Source organism: Oryzias melastigma, linkage group LG18 (assembly GCF_002922805.2).
Source record: "Oryzias melastigma strain HK-1 linkage group LG18, ASM292280v2, whole genome shotgun sequence".
NCBI classification, from domain to species: Eukaryota; Metazoa; Chordata; class Actinopteri; order Beloniformes; family Adrianichthyidae; genus Oryzias; species Oryzias melastigma.
Window position 1 is genome coordinate 1,745,421 of NC_050529.1, and position 20,627 is coordinate 1,766,047.

Sequence of the window (20,627 nt, forward strand, 5' to 3'; positions counted from 1 at the left end):
GGAGAACATCAATGAGTTTTATCTAAAATTCAACACCCAGACCTGAGAGTATGTTCCACAACATGTTTATTGTGTAGCGTCAGACAGTTTCGTTAACTCGTCTGGGGTCACAGTGGTCACACAAAACAAGACAAGTCCTTTCAAAGCACAAAACCCGTTAGTCTCTTTTTCTGTAAAACTTTTCATAAAGTCATCTGCAAACATGATTGTTTTAAAATTCCTGACTTGTTTGTTTAAAATACTTTTTTGTCTCTTTCTGCTGTTCTGAAGTGTTCTTTAGATCTGAATGTCTGTTTGTGTCGATGCTGGACGATTATCGAGAAGCGAAGAATGGTTTGATCTTCATGCTGATGGCCTTCAGCGAGTACCAGCTGCCCTTCCAGTTCATCCACACCACGCCATCGTCTGTGCCATGCTTTGCCATCTGCTTTGTGTAAGGCCCGCCTATATAGTACCGGCCGTTGGGATTGGCTGAGTGACAGCGGTTGTACCACCAGCCACCACCGTCCTCTCTGGCACACTGCTTGGAAGGATCTCCAGGGTTCCTGTAGATTAAAAATAACAGTGTTACCACTATGATCAAGTCTGAGTATTGAGAGGAAAGTTTAGTATGATAACTGATAAATACTAAGTTATTAGATACTGTGTGTATTTTATCCTTGGATAAAAGTGTCTCCCAACCCTGATCCTTTATATTTTCTATCCTACCCTGCTTGACCACACCCAACTTTAATGTCTCCCATTGTAAGATCTCCGTAAAGATAAATAATGAATTGAATAAAGTGATTTTTAATCTATTTTGTTCCTTCTTCTAAATAAATATCCCGGACAAGCCCCCAACTTTTTAAAATCCTTGTCCAACAATCGAGAAATCCCTTTATTAAAAATGAAGTTTGATTTGTTGGTGTGAATGTGATGTTATATGGGTGTGTGATTGTGGCCCTTTGACAGACTGGTGACCTGTCCAGGGTGTACTCTGCCTTTGTCCTGGGGGGGTAGGTTAGGCTATGACCCCAAAAGGAACATAATGGGTTTGGAAAGGGGATGGAAGTTGGATTAAATTTGATTACAAACACCAAATTTTAATGGCTGTCATTGTATGGTCTAAACAAAGATGGCCAATGAATTATATAAAGTGTTTTTGAATCGATTTTGTTCCTTTTTCTAAATCGATATCCTTGACAAGCCCCCAACTTTTTAAACTCTAACAATAGAGAATACAATTTTTCAAAGATAAAGTTTCATTTGTTGGTGTAAATGCGAGTGTATATGGGTCGCCCATGGGTGGCCCCGTTAGGCTACGGCCACCCCATGATCCCAAAAGGGACAAAAGGGATGGAAGTTTTAATATGATCAAGGGTGCTCTAAATTGCACTCTAACGTTCTAAGTTGTCAGTAGGATACGTACCAGTTGTCATTGTCTCTGTCGTAGGTACTGAACATCATGCCGTTGTGAATCGTCATGGTACGGTTTTCTCCAAAGAGCTCCGGGGATCCTTCCAGGAAGCAGTTGCCGGCATTACCAGAGTAGCCTTCAACGGCCATTACAAAGTTAGACGTCTCTGACTGGACAGTAAAGCGGCTGTACTTGGCATGGACCTACAGGTAGAAATTAATCACAGATAACTGTTAAAAAAACGATTTTACTGTTTCAAAAATATTCCACATGAAGGAATTTTCATATAGAAGAAATAGAAATATGTTCCAGTATTTAACAAAATAATAATCCAATAGTTTGAGAAAAATAAAAACTTAATTCCAATGTGTTAGGACTTACCTTGGTTCCTTCCCAGTCCTCCATTTCAATGAGAACTTCGGTAGGGCCCGTCTTGGTTAGCTGACTGATGCGTTCGTTACCCAGCCAGTACTCCCCTGTCACATGATGAGGGCAGATGGTCAGCATTGGACACCAGCAAATGACCATCATGTAAAGACTTTAAAGCTGATAAACTTCCTACCGGGAATCTCGCAGTGACGCTTGCTCGCAGGGAAAGCGATGTTGCCAAAACCACGGCGGTATTCGTCCCAGCGCCGACCAAAGTCCACGCTGCCATCAAGCCGGTTCTGGATTAAAAGCCATCCTAGAAGAAAGAAAGCACTTGAAAATACTGTGTACTTTAAAGCTGAATCGGGATGCTGCAGGCGGCGTATTCCACCTCCATTCTGGGTTGTTTGATCGCAGAAGGCCTTGTACGGTGGGTAGAGAGGGTCAGGCTGGACCATATACATTTGGGATTCTGTTCCACCACGACGGTAGATGTCCTCACACTCCTTACCTGAATCCCAAAGAAAACACTTTTTATTTTTTTGTCAAATCCTTGCTACCATCTAATCCTTCAGCCGTCTCTACTCACCAGACACCACCGGTATGGGGCACTTGGTCATGCACGGATCCTTGCACTTCTCCCGCTGGGCTTGAATGGCCGTCTCGAGCTTCTGGATCTTTTGTCTGATCTTGTTCAGAACCCCCTGCAGTCATGAAACATCAGAAGTTTTAGTTTGGTCAGAACCCAGCTCTGAGGGCGATTCCAGCTTCTGTTCACCTCAAGAACCCTGATGTTGGAGGGGAAGACTGTGTCCACCACTTCTTTGATGTAGGCATGGTTCTCCTCCACTTGATCAGTGAACTGAACCACCACCTGGTTGTTGTCTGGAAGCATCATTGATGGAAAGACTTGTTAGTTATCTGGAACAGCAGACACTTCCAGATGTTTGTCTCACCTGTTACGAGTCTTTGTCTTTCTCTCAGAGAGTTCGACATTCCATTGACATAATCAAAGATCCTGTTTGAGGATTGGGACAATTCGTCAAGTTCTGGCTTGAGCTCGTCAATGACCTAGGAGCAACATGACAATCAGGGTTGGCACCAGAGTTTATGTCTTCCAATCAAAGTAGATTGAAACAATTTAGTTGCCAGGAACTTACCAACTTGACGTTCTTTTCTTGCTTTGTCAGCGTGGTCTTTAGCTCACAGCCAGTAGGACACAAAACACCCTAGTGGAGAAGAAAAGTCTTTTTTTGGAGTTCTTACCAAATGTTTGGTGGTAGATCCGATCACTTCTAACAGAACATTTTCTCACCATCTCCTCAGAGGCGTGGGTACATCCTCCAGACTCAGGCTGAGGCACCTTTTCCTGCTTTTTTGGGCCTCCAACAGGGGCTGCGGTGGGGCGTCCTCGATACCTGAACAAGAAGACATTAACAGTCAGCCCAGTGAGACTTTTGCTGGTCAGAATACTGGTGCTAATTTGGAGTTCTTAGATGGGACTTCCAACTGAACTAGCTCACAGACTGAGATCAACTATTCGTTTCTTGTTGTCTCCACCTCAACTTCTTTGATGTTTGTGAAGGTTTGGAGCAATTTCAATGATATAGATCTAGCTCACTTAAAGCTACGCTGGGTTGTTGCCCCACTCTACACACCATTATCAATTAGGCCTTCCTTCGCCTTTCTTCTTAGCCAATCACAATCAAGTCTTCACCTTTAAATTCATGAAATGTTGTATCTCGATTGACTTGGAATGATCTGGTTCTTAACCATAATCAGTGACTTGAATCTTTGGTTTATACATCTATAGTCTGAGTTAATCGCAAACATGATGAGGTCATCAGCAAAGAACCGAACCACCACAGACCTATTTTGTATTATATGCAAATCTTTACTCGCGTTCCTCAGATCTCTCCTCAGTGAATTCAAAGCAGCACCTTGAATGTAAGGGAAACCTTTTTTATTTAAGTTTTCGTTGAGCTCTGCTGTTTAGTTCAACCCACCTGCTGCCTCCGGAGATGGGGGGAGGAGCATAGCGGCTGGTGTACGACTCCCTGGCTCTGTCCAGTGGCCGGTGACCGCGAGCGTCCACGGCCGCTCCGTCCGTCTACATGGAGAAAATATGAACAGATGAGCTAACACAGAAGACGTCAGTAGATCAGAGTTTTGATCAAGTCTATTCAAAATTACCGTCTTATTGGGTTTCGGGGAAATTTTGTTGTCCTGTGGAGAAAAAATGAAAAGGTATGAGGGCAGATTTAGGCTCTCGTTGACTTAATCTGTATGTTTTATCTTTGATCGAATGACTGTTTGAGTCTTAAAGGGAAAACAAGTAAAAGGTTCATATCAAACACATTTAAAGACCAATGATGCAGCTTTAATTTCTGTCTTAAAGTTCTAAAATCAAGACTTTGGTGATAAGAAAGGTTTTCTTACATTTTCTCTAAATAAATTCATTAAAAAATGAACATTAATGCATTAATTTCATTCTAAAACAGTAAAGTAATGTCAGGATAATCAAAAAATTATCAAATTTCAGGATAAAAATGGTTTTGAAGTGTTTTAAATTTAAGACAAAACAACAGTTTCCAGATAAACATTCTCTAAATGTAAATATTTATTGATTTTTGAGATAGTTCAACATTTGAACCATATTAAGATTAAAAATAAAAACCGTACTAGATCATAATCATCGTACTCCAGCACATCCTGAGCCCAGGCGACGCACAGGAACACCAGCAGCAGCAGCGGCGTCTTCATCATCTTCATCCTCCGCTTCCTTCTCTTCTGCTCCCAAAATCCGACCGGATGAGCTTTTATCCTCTGGATCTGCCCCTCCTCCCTGTCAGATTGATCTGAGCGTGGGTCGCTGTCAGCCGGGACAGTTTGCTTAGCCTGAGTGAGTCAGTCAGTCAGTCAGGGAGCAAAGGGTCGAAGGGAAGAGGGGGCGGCATTTACTGAAAATGGGAGCGATCGATGTTCAGGATGTTTGGGGTTTGAAAACTATAATACCGTCTAGACAAGCCCTTTAGTTGTGGTGTGATCTCAAAGTGTTTGATGAACTGATGTTTAATTGGATCATTTAGCTGTTTTCAAGCTGTTTATTGATAAAAGAGGAACACATTTCATCTTTTTGTGCACAACAAAGTAGGAAAGCTTTCAAACTCATTCCTATCATTTCCCCCAAAGTGTCTTCATGCGTCTCATTTGGAAAGAAAACAACTCAAACTGGGACATTTCTGACTCAACTGACCTGAAATGTTTGTTCCAAACCTCACAGCCAGAAAGTGAGAGAACGTTTGTCCTAAAAAGAAGAACTAAAAGTTCAAACTGTCAAGAGTTGCAGTTTCATTTAGTTCTTTTTTTGAACAGTCCTATTTATGCAGCGTTCTCTAACACTCATCCTGTCCTCCAAACAGAGACTCTTTCAGGTCCAGAACGAAAAGACATCAAGAAATGTAAACGAGAGGTTTCTTTTTGAGACAGAGACACTACTTTATGTGTGAAAACAATGAAAAATCCTGGAAACTGTTTGACGTTTCTTTAGTCGTTTAATCCAGCAGCTGTTTACGAAACTTATAAAGTACATTTGATCAGTGTTGGACAGAAATAGCAATTATTTTATTAATCATTGAGGCTGGGTTGAAAAAAAATATTATCAGTATCAATAATAAATAATCAATCCATAAAAATATTAATCGATTTAGTACATAAAGCTAAAGTCTGCTAGCTTGATGCTAACACATAATGGAATTTCCCATAGGACGGCTAATGCTAACGCTCTGTCGACCTAAACATACATTAGTGATTAAATGAACATCTTTATAAACTCACAGACATGAATTTTACAAAATCTTTTGAGTTAATGTTTTTAAAGTAACACTTTGTGGTCTAAAACATTGTTTTTTGCTCATTCTTTCTTCTTCTTCTTCTGGAAAAAGGTGTAATGCTATAGCGCCATCGCCACCTAGTGGCCAAACTGAAACGCCCTCCAGGATAGACACAGCAATTGTTTGAGATTCCAGGTAACGCTGTACACCGTTAACAATCTCATTATTATACTAACACATTTAACAGCATGTGAACTGTATTGGACTATTATAAATATGTTTAAACATATATAAATTATGAATGTAATTTTAAACAAATGTGTAAACTCAAAACTGAATTAAATTTCTAATTGAATCAAAATGAATTAAGAATTCAAGAGAATGAAAAATCTAAGAATTGGGGGAAAAAAAAGATATAACCCTGAAATTGTGGCCATTTTGTTGGACCATAAATGTTAGCTTGGGGGTGGGAGGGGCTGTAAGCAAACACTGAAACACAGTGGGAAAGACCAAAGGTCCCGCCCACAATTCCGAGGTGAATTTCGAATGACTTGTTGTTGCTCTGCAAAAATTATGTCCTAGAAAATCAATTTTTTTTGTTTTTTTGTATTTAGGGGAAAAACATTATCACTGTAATTACAAGACGACTGGGATCACTTTGGAAATAGATCAAATAATACCGGAGTTTGAGTTAAATATTATGGTTATGAAATAAAATGAATTTATATAGTTTTATTTATGAAAAAGGTGTGCTAGTTTTCAAAGTTTTTTCAGAGTCCCACTCTGTTATATATTGTCTTTGTTACAGTCTTAGTATATTTTGTATCGTGTGTATCTTATTGTCATGTGTTTTGTATCATTATATATTTTGCATCATGATGTGTATTAAAAGGTTTTAGTGAATCTGAAAGTTGTAAAAAAACAAAGTGTGCTTTTTTGGAGGGGAACTAAATTATGAATTTGAAACAAATTTGATGATTTTAATTTCCCACAATTCAAAAATCAGAAACAGTACACACATTGTTATGTGTGTTTTTAAAGAAACAAATCCAATTTTTGACTCTGACAATCTCCTCAAAAGTGAAGTTTTGCCTTGAATTATTCTCAAAAACCTGCGTCGATCTGTAGTTTCTTAACCCAGAAACTCTAAACCTAATGAGCTTTTAATGTGGTAGGAATAACATTTTTAAGTCCTTTTTTCAGAAAAACACATTATTTATGGATTGATCATTAATACCACAGTCAAGTTTTCATGCAAGCTTTTTATTTGGTTTCAAAGACCGTTTCTACACGTCTATCTCATACAATCCTCTTCCTCCTGTTGGAAAGGACACACCTGTCTCGCTTTGGGATTACATATCATGAAGTTAAAATAATGAGTAAAGTCTTCAGCCAGAGGTTGAAAGGTTGGTGGTGGTGAGGACTCTCAGGTTTCTACCGTTACGCCTCGTTCTCCTTTTCGGCGTTCTTGGAACAGACAAAAGGGAGGGACTCGGAGCAGCGAGCCGCCGTCCACTTCAGCTCGTCTGCAAGCAGAAGACAGAAACAGAGAGGAGATGATGGTGAAAACATGATAGAATTCACTGCATCGAGACATTTATACGATATATTTTCTTTACTAAAGTAAAATCCTAAACCTGTATCATGTTGTTCTTAATTTAGTTTTAAGGAAAAGTGAAACAAAAACGGTTGACTGTTTACCAATGAAACCTAAGAACCTGAATTGAGTTCCTTGAATCTCATAAGACGTCTGAGACATTCAGGTTTGACTTTGGAGTTTGTGCTGAAATAAATACGTCTGTTCAGTGGGATTTTAAATAGAATTTGTTGCTAGTTCTCATTTTGTTCATTTGTTGATGTTACTTTTCCAAATACACAATGTTCTCACTAAACTATTACAACAGACACCACAGTCTAAGCTGCTGAGATGTTCAGATCTTTGCTGCCTCCAACTGGTCAATCATTCTTACTGCATCCTTAAAAAATATATTTCTGCTTCAAAAAAGTGGCTTTAAAAATACCTTCAAGATTACAAACATTATTTGAGATTCTTTTACTTTAATCTGGTTTTGACTAGTTCAAGGATATAAACAAAATGAAGGTTTTTAGGTGAAAATGTAATATTTTTATCCACAACATATTCAAATTCATTTCTTGATTATTCATGTTTTACACAGAAATCTGCAGCTCAGCGTGTGTGTATGTGTGTGTTTGTTGGTGTGTTTACAGTGGTAGTTGATCTTCAAGCAGCGGTCAGACTCTCCATCTTTGCCGTCGTCGCTCCAGTTTTCATAGAGAAACTTTGAGCCGTCGGACCAGGTCCACAAACCCAACTGTGTTCACACAAACACACAATTACATGAAACACACGTTGAAAAGAAACAAATATTAACACAAACACACATTGAAAAAAAATATATATATATATTAACAGAAACACACATAAAAAAACAAATAACACAAACACACTATTACATGAAACACACATAAAAAAACTAATATTAACAAAAAAAAATTTACATAAAACAAACACACAAATGCACACTGACACAAACAGTCAGGAACTACTTTATTACATTTATGAAGATAACCGTATGACTGAAACATTGATGTTTTCCTTTGATTGATTCCTATTGGACGACAGTTTCCTGTCACTCTTCATGTTACTGTTGGCCCAAAACAACTTCCTGGATTTAATTAGGAACATGGATGAGATTCATTACTGTCAGGAGGATTATGTCTCAGCGAGGATCAAATCTTTCAGTGCTGAACGACAGACATGTACCAAACATTATTGTCTGAATATTCATCCTGAGTTTGTAGAAAACTCATCAGAATCAAAAGGACGATTGTTTCCGACTCAGAAGACGCTCCACGTACATGCATGGTGTCCGTCCCTCCGATCCAGGCCTGGGGGAAGTGATGGGTGTCTCCTCGGGTCAGAGACTGCAGGAAGTGGTTCTCCTCGTAACTGTGGATCGACGCCAGGTTGGACCCGTCAAACTGACAGTAGGACTGGAAGAGGCGACTTGTTAGTTTCTCCTCGTCTTCTTTGGTGGACAAACATAAAAGCTGAGTCTCTAACCGTCCTCTAAACCTCACCTCTGCTTCGGCCCACGACTTTGAGCTGTCGACGAAGATGAAGCACTGCTCGCCGAAGCGGGTCCAGTCCTCAGGACAGCCCGAGTTCTCCTCTGCAAAACCGTCATCTTTAGTAAGAGTTGATGGTGGATCCAGATCCTCTCAGATCCACTCAGATCCATTCTGCCATTGATCACTTCAATCCACATCCATCAAAACATCTTCTCGTTTGTATCTTAAACCTTCATGTCCTCCTTAAAATCGATCATTGAACCTCTCATGAAGAAATGATCTTCCACTTTTTATGTTGCTGTAGATATGAGCTTCTAATAAAGGTAAATTATTTATCATCAAATGTATGTTTACCAGAGCTTGATGAATCAGAGTCTTTATCTTCTTTAGTCTCTTCTGTAAGAACAAACAAACCAACAATTGAAAAGTTAAAAACATTTTACTTTACAGTGTAACAAAACTGAAATGTTGATGTTTACCAGAGCTTGATGAATCAGAGTCTTTATCTTCTTTAGTCTCTTCTGCAAAAACAAAAACCATCAATTGGTTGTATCTATCCAGTAAAAAACATTTCACTTCTCATATTTACAGTGTAACAAAACTGAAATGTTGATGTTTACCAGAGCTTGAGTCTTTCTCTTCTTTGGTCTCCTCTGCACAAACAAACAAACAAACAGAGTTTGTAACAATACTTTGGGAGTATTAGATAAATACTTCATTGTTGAGAACAACAAGATTCTCTGTACATACAAACAGCAGAAGGATTTGTCTTTAGAATCTTTAGAATCTAGTTCGACTCTTTGCAGATGACACTGTGGTTTTTGGTTTTCTTAAGCCACACCCCCTCAGCTCTACTTTTCAGATTAAGTGACCGTGGAGATTCATAGAGAGGAGGAGGAGCTCAGGAGTATGTGATGATGTTTACCTGAGCTGGAAGAATCAGATCCATCCTTGTGCTTGTGGGATTCGTCTGTATAAACAAACACACACAAATTATAATTTTTTACAAATAAAGAAACAATAAAACAATGAAATGTTTTAATTACAAATTAAAATATTGTCATTGTTTACCAGAGCTTGATGAATCAGAGTCCTTCTCTTCTTTGGTCTCTTCTGCACAAACAAAACCAAAGTTCATTGGATCTTCTCTAGTATATAAGAATATACAAGCTTCCACACTCTCAGTTTTTCTCTAAGTATAAAAGTGTCATTAAAATAATACATTTTATGTTTGTTTTCTAACTAAAATGTCATTGTTGTTTACCAGAGCTTGATGAATCAGAGTCCTTCTCTTCCTTCGTCTCTTCTGCAAGAACAAACAACAGAACAGGTAAGATCTTCTTTAAAATAAAATAAAATATAAATCATATCTACTAAGTTTTCTCTCTTGTATTTATAGAGTTTGTGATGATGTTTACCTGAGCTGGAAGAATCAGATTCATCCTTTTCCTTCTTGGATTCGTCTGTATAAACAGACATTATTTATAAATGAATAAAATAGAATCACAAAAACAATAAAATGATTTTATTTATACGTATTAAAATGTCATTGTTTACCAGAGCTTGATGAATCAGAGTCCTTCTCTTCTTTGGTCTCTTCTACACAAACAAACAATCAATATAACCTCAGAAGAAGAAGTTTGGAGACTTTTAGATCAACAGTTTCCAGGTGGTAGAGATCAAGTTCCTCAGTGTTTTGTTTGGAGATAATATGGGATTAAAGATTAAAGAACAGATTGTTACATCATCTACATTATTTGTTATTAAAGATTCATTTAGGTTCAGAGGTCACTGAAACTCAACATAAAAAACTCTTGTTTCTAATAACACCTGAAGAAATAGGATACGGTACATTCTATGTCGTTAGATCATATCTGTGGATGATGTGTTGTTGTTTACCTGAGCTTGATGAATCAGAGTCCTTCTCTTCTTTGGTCTCTTCTGCACAAACAAACAAACAAAAGTAGTAAACATGGATGAAGCTTTCAGAGTATTAGATGGTAGACATCAAACATTTTGTTTACAGGTTTATTTCTAACAGTTTCTACACTAATGTTGACTTTTACAGATTAATTTTGGTCTAGAGATTAACTGTCACAATAATCTGCAGTAAATATATTTAAAAAAAAGGTTATATTCAAAAATGGAGATGAAAGTAACATTTTTCTAGTAGAATTATTCCGGTTAGATCTTTATAATACAAAAACTTTATTTATTAAACTTTGGATTGTTCTCCTATATTTACAGAGTATCTGATGTTGTTCACCTGAGCTTGAAGAATCAGACTCATCCTTGTGCTTGTGGGACTCGTCTGTAACAAACATTTCATTTAAAACACCTCAAGTGTCACCAAACCATTGATAAAAATGTGCGTTTTGTTTACCAGAGCTGGAAGAATCGGAGTCCTTCTCTTCTTTGGTCTCTTCTGCACAAACAAACAAAGACTGTAACCAGGAACGATGCTTTAGGAAGATTGGATGAACAAATAATCTGATATTTCCACAGTCAGAACATTAACTTGGTTCTGATCATTAACAGTGGATCAGACTGTGATCCTGACCGTCATCTTTAGTCTGGGTTTCTGTTTCTCTGTACATTCAAACTGATAATGGATTTTTCTTTTGGATTTCTAGAATCTATTTTCAACTTTTTGCAGATGCCAACATGGTTTTTGGTACTTAGGTGAAAGAGTTTAAGTTCCTCAGAGTTTTATTTTTTACAAGTGAAAACATTATCAGGATGAAGATTAAATAACAGATCACTAAAGATAACAGGAGATTTTTCTTATCCTCACCTAAACCAGTGAGCTTCTGGTTGGACGCAAATAAATATCATATATTCAAATGTGACATTTATTTGCGTCCAACCAAAAGCTCACTGGTTTAGGTGAGGATAAAAAATAAAATAAAAAAAATAAAAAACTAACTACTATTGCACTGTTTTTTTTAGAATATTTAACATTTAGCTGTTATATTAGCATTATGTTAGCTCATTTGGCTAATTTGGTATCTACAGTACTGTGGAATTTTATGCTAATTATGCTTTTATCATTTAGCTATTTGACTAATTTGGCATTTACTGAGGTTTTTTTAGGCAACTTTGGTTCCTATCTAACATTTTAGCTACATGCTAGCTTTTTTCAGCCAATTTGACATCTGAAATTTTTTGGGTTGTTTGGAAATGTAGCTAATTTTTTTTTTTTTACATGTTTGGTGTTTTGGCTATATTGGCAATTATTGAGGTTTTTAGGCAAAACTTGTTTTTACCTAATATTTGAGCTTTTTTGTTTGTGTGACTAGTTTTCCATCTACTGAAAATTTGGGGCCAACACACGAGGATTATCGTAGGTAATGCTATAGTATATCTAGTTGCACGTTGTTGTTGTTTACCAGAGCTTGATGAGTCAGAGTCCTTCTCTTCTTTGGTCTCTTCTACACAAACAAACAAAGTCTGTAACCATTCAAGAAGCTTCGTGTGCATCAGAGAAAAGACTTCTCAAGTTTCTTGTTTACAGGTGAAAATTCAAAGGGGATTGAGATTTACCAACAGATTACCAGCATATACACACATTTAACTGTATACTGTCCCTTCATGTTTATCTGATGTTGTTTACCTGAGCTTGAAGAATCAGATTCCTCCTTATGCTTCTTGGACTTGTCTGAAAAAAAGTTATTTTAATACATTTTAAGGACAAAAGAATCACCAAAGCAGAAGTTTTTTTTATTTATTAAAATGTTGTTGTTGTTTACCAGAGCTTGATGATTTGGAGTCCTTCTCTTCTTTGGTCTCTTCTGCACAACAAACAAACAACAAACTGACGCTGTAACCATGAAAGATGCTTTGGGAGTGGATCAGACTCTAATCCAGATCAGACTTTAATCCAGATCAGACTTTAATCCAGATCAGACTGTAATCCAGATCAGACTTTAATCCAGATCAGACTTTAATCCAGATCAGACTTTAATCCAGATCAGACTTTAATCCCAGACAGATTTACTGTTTGTCACATGATTCTCTGTACGTTCAAACTGCAGAAGAATTTCTCTTCTGGATCTTTAGAATCTAGTTTCAACTGTTTCCAGATGACACTGTACTTTCTGGTTTACAGGTGATGGAGTTCAAGTTTATCAGATTTTTGTTTACAGGTAAACATACTGTGGGGTTTGAGATGCACCAGTATTTGTTCCCTTTCTCACCTAAAGCAATGACCTTTGATTTGGGAGAAAATGTAAATACGAGGTAAAAAAGTGTAATTAAAACATTAAACTTTGTTTGTTTTTTAAATAAAAATTGAATTGTTGTTGTTTACCAGAGCTTGATGAATCAGAGTCCTTCTCTTCTTTGGTCTCTTCTGCAAGAACAAACAACAAAATTCATTGGATCTTCTTTAAAATAAAATAAAATATAAATCATATCCACTAAGTTTTCTCTCTTGTATTTATAGAGTTTGTGATGATGTTTACCTGAGCTGGAAGAATCGGATTCATCCTTTTCCTTCTTGGATTCGTCTGTAAAAACAAACATTATTTTTTACAAATGAATAATAGTCACTAAAACAATCTTTTTTTTTTCTTTTTACATATCAAATTGTTGCTTACCAGAGCTTGATGAATCAGAGTCCTTCTCTTCTTTGGTCTCTTCTACACAAACAAACAAACAATATAACCTCAGAAGAAGAAGTTTGGAGAGTTTTAGATCAACGGTTTCCAGGTGGTAGAGATCAAGTTCATCAGCGTTTTGTTTGGAGATAATATGGGATTAAAGATTAAAGAACAGATTGTTACAGCTCAAATACTGATACTTCTTTTTACATTTTTCATTTTATTTAGAGATTACTGGAACTAAAATAAAAAAATCTCCATGTTTTACTGGTCGATATTTGTTCCTATCATCACCTTTTAGTAAATACTGCATTGTATTTAAAATAAAAGCAGCATAATTCACAAAAACAAAAGTATAACAAGTTTTCCTCGTAGAATATTTTTAGTTTGATTTGCATTAAATCAAGAAATGAACAACTGAGCTTGAGATTTAAGAGAAGTTGTTTACCTGAACTGGAAGAATCAGATCCATCCTTAGTCTTCTTGGATTCGTCTACAAAAAAAATAATTTAATTAAAAAAATTAAAAAAATCTTCAAAACAGTCAAAGTAGAACTGTCGTTTTTTTAATTTCATCAAAATATGCATGTTGTTGTTTACCAGAGCTTGATGACTCAGAATTCTTCTCTTCTTTGGTCTCTTCTGCACAAACAAACAAACAAACAAACAAGTCTGGGTTACTCTTTGTCACATGATTCTCTGTAAACGTAAACTCCAAAGAGAGGTGTCTTTCGGATCTTTAGAATGTATTTTCGACTGTTTGCAGATGACACTGAGCTTTCTGGTAGACAAGTAACAGAGTTCACGTTCCTCAGTGTTTGTTTATAAGATAAAATCGGTTTAAGATCAACCAACACATTTTCACAGCGTATTGATCAATGTTTATTTATATATTTATTTTAGTTTGGACTGAATATAAAAAAGTAAAAAACTTCCATGTTTAGGTGTTAATATTTCTATAGCAATGAGCTAATTTAAATATCTTGTGAGTTAAAAATCTGTTATTCAAATTCTGCCAGATTTTAACATTATATTCTTATTATGGATTATATCATTATATTATTATTCTATCAATTAAAGTAAACTATTTTCTACACTAGAAAACTTTTGGATGGATTTGTGATGATGATTACCTAAACTTTGAGAATCAGATTCTTCACTATGATTCATGGATTTGTCTGCACAAACATGATTATTCATTTTTCAGATTTAAAGGACTTAAAAAAGTGTCAACAAAACTAACAAAACATTTCTGTCTATTTATTAAGTTGTGTGGATTGTTGTTTACCTGAGCTTGATGAGTCAGAGTCCTTCTCTTCTTTGGTCTCTTCTGCACAAACAAACAAACAAATAAAGTCTGTAACCATGAAAGATGTTTTTGTAATGTTAAGACTTTTTTGGTGTCCTTATAGATGTTGGGTATACATCCAGCATGACATCAGCTTTGATCCATGAGGTTCAATCTGGGTTACTTTTATGTCTTTTGGATCCTAAAATCTGGTTGTTTGCAGATGAAAGTGTGTTTTTTACATAAAAATAGCATCCAGAGGATTTTATTGACGTTATCTTAAAGAATCTTGAGGAATTTGACATATTATCCTCTAACATGGTCTTACTCTCAAAAACAGGGCTGCATTAGTAGAGTTGTTCAGCTGCCATGGTCATAATGTGAAAAAGGGACTTTATAATGTTAAATGTTTATAAAGTTATGAAACATTTGTCTGTTAAGAGAACTATATGGCAAATTCTGGTCTACAAGAGCAATATTTTATCTGCCAGTTCTCCAGTTCTCTCTGGAGTACGTGATGCTGACAACCAGAACCAGGTGTTTTCCATCAACCGAGACACGGAATGGTCAGCCTTCTCTCTGATTTATGAGTTTTTTCTCTGTCAGCCAATTTTCCAGACAGACATGATTGAAACTAAACTTCTGCATTGGTAATATGTTGTGATTCCTGCTCCAGTTCCTCAGGATTCCAGCCTGTAGCCTCAGAGGACACAAGTGGACAAAGTGTTCCTTGGTCGTATCGTTACTGCTCACCAGAGCTTGACGAATCTACATTAAGACTGTCTTTGGTGTCTTTAGGACCAATCAGAATTCGTAGAGCTTAAAATATGCTTTAAAAAAGGTAGTCTTGAAGTTGAGTTGTGACTTCTAGACTTAGAATCTTCTTGAAAACATTTTAAAACTCATCCAAGTTGATGGTGTTCTGATGCCGTGACTCAACTTTAAAACAACATCCTCTAGATTAATAGAACTTTAACCAAAAAAATAGTTAGAAAATCTGACAATTAAACTAAGCTCACGACATTGTAATTCTTATTTGAAAAAAAAAGAAACTTTATTAGGGTTCCACTTCTATTATCTTTCTAAGTTTTCTACGATTGCACCCATTGTCTCTACAGGAAGTGAATCTTTGACAGTATTTCCATGTAAAATGTGTTTCTCTTTTACCTGAGCTTGATGAATCGGATCCATCTTTGCTGCTGCTCTCTTCTGCAAAAACAAAAAAGTGTTAAAAATGTCTTTAGAAATCTTAAAATTGTACAAAATGGCGTCAAACGATTCAAGTGAGCCGAGTCTGGCGCCTCTGAAACGGTGAACTGGACGGGTGGTTTCCTTTAGAGAAGAGAATCGGACTATATTTTCTGTTTCTATCTCCAGTGGGGTTTATGCATCTCCCAACATCCTGACAAAGACTAAAGAAGGAGACCAGGAGGTGGAGGTCTCTGAAACCTTATTGAAACTGCTGCCCAGCAGCAGGAAAAGCTGTGATATTCAACAGATATGGTAGGTTTCTAATTATCTTTCATATGTTTTTATTGTGAAGTCACTAATTTTCAAAATCTCTCCATTTGGAGGCATAAATGCTCCAGACATTTAGTTTAAATTAGCATAAATGGTAAATGGTCAGAGTCCGACCGCCCTACCGCTACACCACAGCTATACTTGCAGTGAAACTGATCAATTTAAACTCTTATTTTAGAAATGTTGTTGTTCACCTGAACTTGATGAATCCGAGTCTGAATCCTCTTCACTGGATGAACCTGAAAACAAAGAAACAATGAGTTGATTTCAAAACTGAACTGGTTTGGAAATCTTCTGTTCAATCCCAGATGTTTTTATTTTTGTTTTAAATTTAGTTAATTTATATTTTTTATTAAGTGTAGGATTTTCGTTCTCTTCTGAAATGGGCATGGGACTGCTGTTCACAGTATGTCTATGTTTTTATATATATATGTTTTTATTTAATAAATAAATTCAATTCAATCCCATCTAATTAAGAAATAGTAAATTAATGTAAAAGTGCTTTCAACACGTATTTTTCCAAACATAAATTACATGTTTAAATAGTCAAATTATAATGCATATTTACAAAATTCTACCGGTTTCCTCAATAAAGGTTTAATTTTGACTTATAGGCAAAAATAAGTCCAGTTTGATTAGCAATTTTTTTTACATATGGAGGAAACAATAAAAATAGAAGTTTACAAAGCTGAGTCTTGATTAATTAATTTATGGACATATTTATAGAAATATAAATTGAAATTGAAATAAAATCTACATATTATGCAGTAAAACAATATTTACCAGGTTAGTTTTCTTGGTTTCCTTTAGTGATGTTAGTATTAGAAATTCTTTTTATATAATACAGTTTGTGGTATTTAACATCTTTATTTATCTCTACAAAGTTTAAATATAGAAATGTAAAAATAGGTGTGTCTCCTATCCAAACTAAATGACTTACTGGTGTTTTTGATCCATTGTCTAAATTAATAATGTAATTTTAAAAGGATTTTAAGAAAAATGTTCGTCTAAAGAGGAGACTTATCAGGAGTTTTTACACTTTTACGGTTGTTTTTCTCAGATTTTTGCTATTTTATCAAGAAGTGCATTTACTTATTTTCACTTGGACGTTTTTCCTGCTAATTTCTTCACTTCCTGTTTAACCCTTTAGCATTGGAGGCATCACCGGTGACACTTGGAGACAAAATCTTTAACATACTGTAACTTTTCAATTGTTAACATAAGGAGAAAAGCGGCTCGTTGAGCCGCTTTTCTCCTTCAAAATCTACTGGAATTATCATGTTAACGGCTGAAAAGTTGTTATAAATCAAAGAACATGAAGGGTTAAATACACATCTTGTTACTATATTCGTCCTTTTCCAAATACACTTCACTGATTTAAGCAAAATGAACAAAAACAAACAAATTATCTTACAAAAACATGATTTTTGAGGAGCAGATTCACGCACCACATTTAGGAGGCATGTGTCCCGGTGGGACGGTGGAGTTGGGGATGAGCTCTCCGGTGATGACGTTCACGCACCAGCAGTACCCGGTGGAGCTGGAGCACTGCTCCGGCAGGAAGTTCCCGTCGGCGGCACACTGGGGGCACTGCGCTCCGATTCTGGGGGAGCAGTTCTGCTTCTTGAAGTCGCAGAGGCCTCGGATGTGACCGCTGGAGTTGACAGGGATCTGGGCGTGCACGGTGAGGCTGGCGTTCACCGGGACGGGGCCTGCGGTCTGCACGGTGAAGTTGACCGGGTAGGCTTGAGTCATGGCGAGGATGGAGAAAACTCCCAGAAGCTTCATGATGACCTTCATCTTTAAAAACCTGAAACAGGAAGAAAAACCGGATCTGGTTCCTGCTGTTGGTTCTAAATAAAAATCGAGAAAACCTTTTAAAAACTGAAAGTATTTAGAAATATTTGACTCAATCCACTCTCTCTGCTCAAATCAACCTGAGGACTGATGTGTCTGCGTCGTCCCTCGCCTGCTTTTATTCCCGTTCCTGCCTTTTGTTCCAGTCTCTGTACCCAGAACCACATTGTGGCTCAAAGGTCTGATGTCTCCATTACAGCGCTCCTTTCAGCACATATTTCTTTGTTTTATGCAGTACAAAAGTACCACCAGGTTTCTGAGTTTTCCAAGTTTTGCTGAGTTGTTTCGCATCACATTAAGATGACCTTTGCTGCATTGTTCCAACCGAGCGTCCATGACGCTGTGATCCAGAGAGTCTATTGGTGGTTGTTAAAGGATCATCAGAGGTGATCATTTGATCTGAAACTGACCTTTTAAGAAGACTGTATTACATTTCATTAATAGTCTGTGATATAAAACGCAAATTATATCTTAACTGTATCCTTTATAGATTGTACCTTTCGATATCTGGTTTGTGTATTATTTGGTTTCAAAAAGTTCTGGACATTCATGCTTCTTTTATTGGTATTCAAGGTTTTTGAAATTTGACACAATTTTTGTTTAGCTTTATTTTTGGCTAATTTAGTGTTAAGCTAATGTATTAGCAATGTGTTAGCATTTTTAGCCAATTTGGTATCTACTGAGGTGTTTTAGGCTAATTTTGTGTTTGGCTAATATTTTAGGAACGTGCTAGCTTTCTTGCTAATTTGACATCTGCTGGGATTATTGTGGGCTAACCTCGAGTCAAGTAAATACTTTAGCAACATGTTAGCATTTGTGGATAATTTGGCATCTACTGAGGGGTTTTAGGCTAATTTTCGGTTGAGCTAATATCTTAGGAATGTGCTAGCTTTCTTGCTAATTTGATAGCTACTGGGATTATTTTGGGCTCACTTTCGAGTCAAGAAAATATTTTAGCAACGTCAAAAATGTAAGTAGATACCACATTGCCAGAGAATACTGAGGTGTTTTAGGCTAATTTTGGTTGAGCTAATATTTTAGGAGTGTTCTAGCTATTTGCTAATTTAACATCTGCTGGGATAATTTTGGCCTCACTTTGAGTCAAGTAATTATTTTAGCAACATGTTAGCATTTTGGGGCAATTTGGCATTTGGATGTGGCTAATATTTTAGGAATATCCCATCTTTTTGGTTAATTGACATCTACTAGTATGTTTTTGGGCCGACTTCGAGTCAAGCAAATATTTTAGCAACATCCAACATGTTAGCATTTTAGGTAAGTTGGCATGTACTGGGGTTTTGTGGGCTAAGTTCTGGGTTAAGATAATATTTTTAAGTATTATGCAAATAATTTTAAACTTTTAGAAAATTGTTTTAGCATTTTTTTCTAAATTGCCAAAGCACCTTCAGTGACCACATTCAGCAGAAAGCATTCACACTAGCTTTATTGCAGGTAATGCACATTTTCTAGTCATTATACTGATTGAAAGGACCAAGTGAGATTTCTATGTAGGCCATAAGAACAGCTACACGCAGTGGTTGCTTGTGAGGTCGAGTCAAAGATTGGCGGGCACCAAGGGCGAGAGTGGGTAGCACCTGTGGGCTATACAACTCAGCTCGAGGCTTGAGATATATTGTATACTTTTTTATTTTTTAACAACAAATTAGTTAATATAAAAACTACAAACTCAATTAAATATACGAATTGAAAGAGATGCCTTAAAGTGTATTTTGATTCAAACTGAACCAACAGGAGCAACAGTCTTATACTCAAATAAAATTGTTGACTTGGTTGTAAAATCTTAACACTCATATACAAATTGGCCACAATCTGATCTTCTATGTTCTTTACATTCAGAATGACTGTCCTAATGTATTCTAGGTCAAACGGCCTTTCTTCATTAGTTCATTCATGACGCTTTTCTTGAACCTTCAACTCCATATCTCAGTTATCTGGAGTATCAGCAGCTCAGTACAATACGCAGTCTGGAGATCACGTTACACTACATATCCGTGAAACCCAGCCTCACTTCAGACTTTTGTTTGTTTTTTATTTGCTGCGTCAGCCGGCTGGAAGCGTCACAAAAAGCTGTAAACTTGATGCTTTAATCTCTTTTCTGTATACTTGGACGGTCTGAAGACATTTTTCACCGACTCTTAACAATCTTTTGCCACAGTAATGTAGTAGTGATTTCTCCTGTCTGTGTTTGACCCCTACCCTGAGAGATCAGGTACATTAAGATACAGAAGATTACACCATCTTCAGCTCCTAAACCTGTGGTCTAACCTCCTCTAGTCTATGATCAAACTTTCTTCTGTATTTAACTGGATAATACAGTGTAACACTTGTTTCCCATTTTCATAACAGCCGTCAGGATTGCAGTTTACGTACAAGTGGATGATTTTTATCCAGAAAAAAACACATTCTATTTGTAATGACAAATAAATACTTGCCTGTCTATGTCTCAAAGTGTCTGTGTTTGCATGGGTGAATGGGACTAACCGAGGCCTTAAAGCCAAGTCGAAAACTGCTATATTCCACGGCCCTATAACCATCAGGGGCTAGTGGAGCAAACTTGAAAAAAGTGAAAAATGTCAAGGTTACAAACCAGAACATCTCAGTAGATCTCATTCTACTGTTCCAAACAGAAACAATGAATATAAAACCTGT

The 20,627-nt window shown here is 36.6% G+C and overlaps 2 protein-coding genes across 47 annotated transcripts; both read right to left on the reverse strand.

Moving 5' to 3' along the window:
* Positions 1 to 49: 49 nt before the first annotated feature.
* Positions 50 to 4,603, reverse strand: fgb (fibrinogen beta chain). The gene is made up of 13 exons (XM_024288738.2): positions 4,448 to 4,603; positions 3,959 to 3,991; positions 3,772 to 3,875; positions 3,081 to 3,183; positions 2,926 to 2,994; positions 2,722 to 2,836; positions 2,544 to 2,650; positions 2,355 to 2,469; positions 2,157 to 2,276; positions 1,959 to 2,081; positions 1,778 to 1,872; positions 1,409 to 1,599; positions 50 to 545 (listed from the first exon to the last, which is right to left on the reverse strand). Exons 1-13 carry the CDS (start codon positions 4,535 to 4,537, stop codon positions 314 to 316), a joined length of 1,497 nt encoding a protein of 498 aa, XP_024144506.1. The 5' UTR covers positions 4,538 to 4,603; the 3' UTR covers positions 50 to 313.
* Positions 4,604 to 6,864: 2,261 nt separating this feature from the next.
* On the reverse strand, positions 6,865 to 18,036 carry si:dkeyp-75b4.10 (suppressor protein SRP40). Of its 46 annotated transcripts, XM_024287374.2 has the most exons (28): positions 17,549 to 18,036; positions 16,295 to 16,339; positions 15,747 to 15,788; positions 14,580 to 14,621; positions 13,892 to 13,933; positions 13,741 to 13,785; positions 13,290 to 13,331; positions 13,155 to 13,199; positions 13,001 to 13,042; positions 12,441 to 12,482; positions 12,305 to 12,349; positions 12,081 to 12,122; positions 11,075 to 11,116; positions 10,958 to 11,002; positions 10,591 to 10,632; positions 10,249 to 10,290; positions 10,110 to 10,154; positions 9,956 to 9,997; positions 9,763 to 9,804; positions 9,617 to 9,661; positions 9,312 to 9,344; positions 9,171 to 9,212; positions 9,046 to 9,087; positions 8,701 to 8,792; positions 8,479 to 8,613; positions 7,826 to 7,931; positions 7,037 to 7,124; positions 6,865 to 6,934 (listed from the first exon to the last, which is right to left on the reverse strand). In XM_024287374.2, exons 1-27 carry the CDS (start codon positions 17,898 to 17,900, stop codon positions 7,039 to 7,041), a joined length of 1,707 nt encoding a protein of 568 aa, XP_024143142.1. In that variant the 5' UTR covers positions 17,901 to 18,036; the 3' UTR covers positions 6,865 to 6,934; positions 7,037 to 7,038. The 46 variants fall into 46 exon arrangements, with proteins under 46 accessions (XP_024143142.1, XP_024143143.1, XP_024143141.1 ...); XM_024287375.2 differs by having other exon boundaries at positions 6,881 to 7,124; positions 13,892 to 13,930; XM_024287373.2 differs by having other exon boundaries at positions 6,881 to 7,124.
* Positions 18,037 to 20,627: the final 2,591 nt, after the last annotated feature.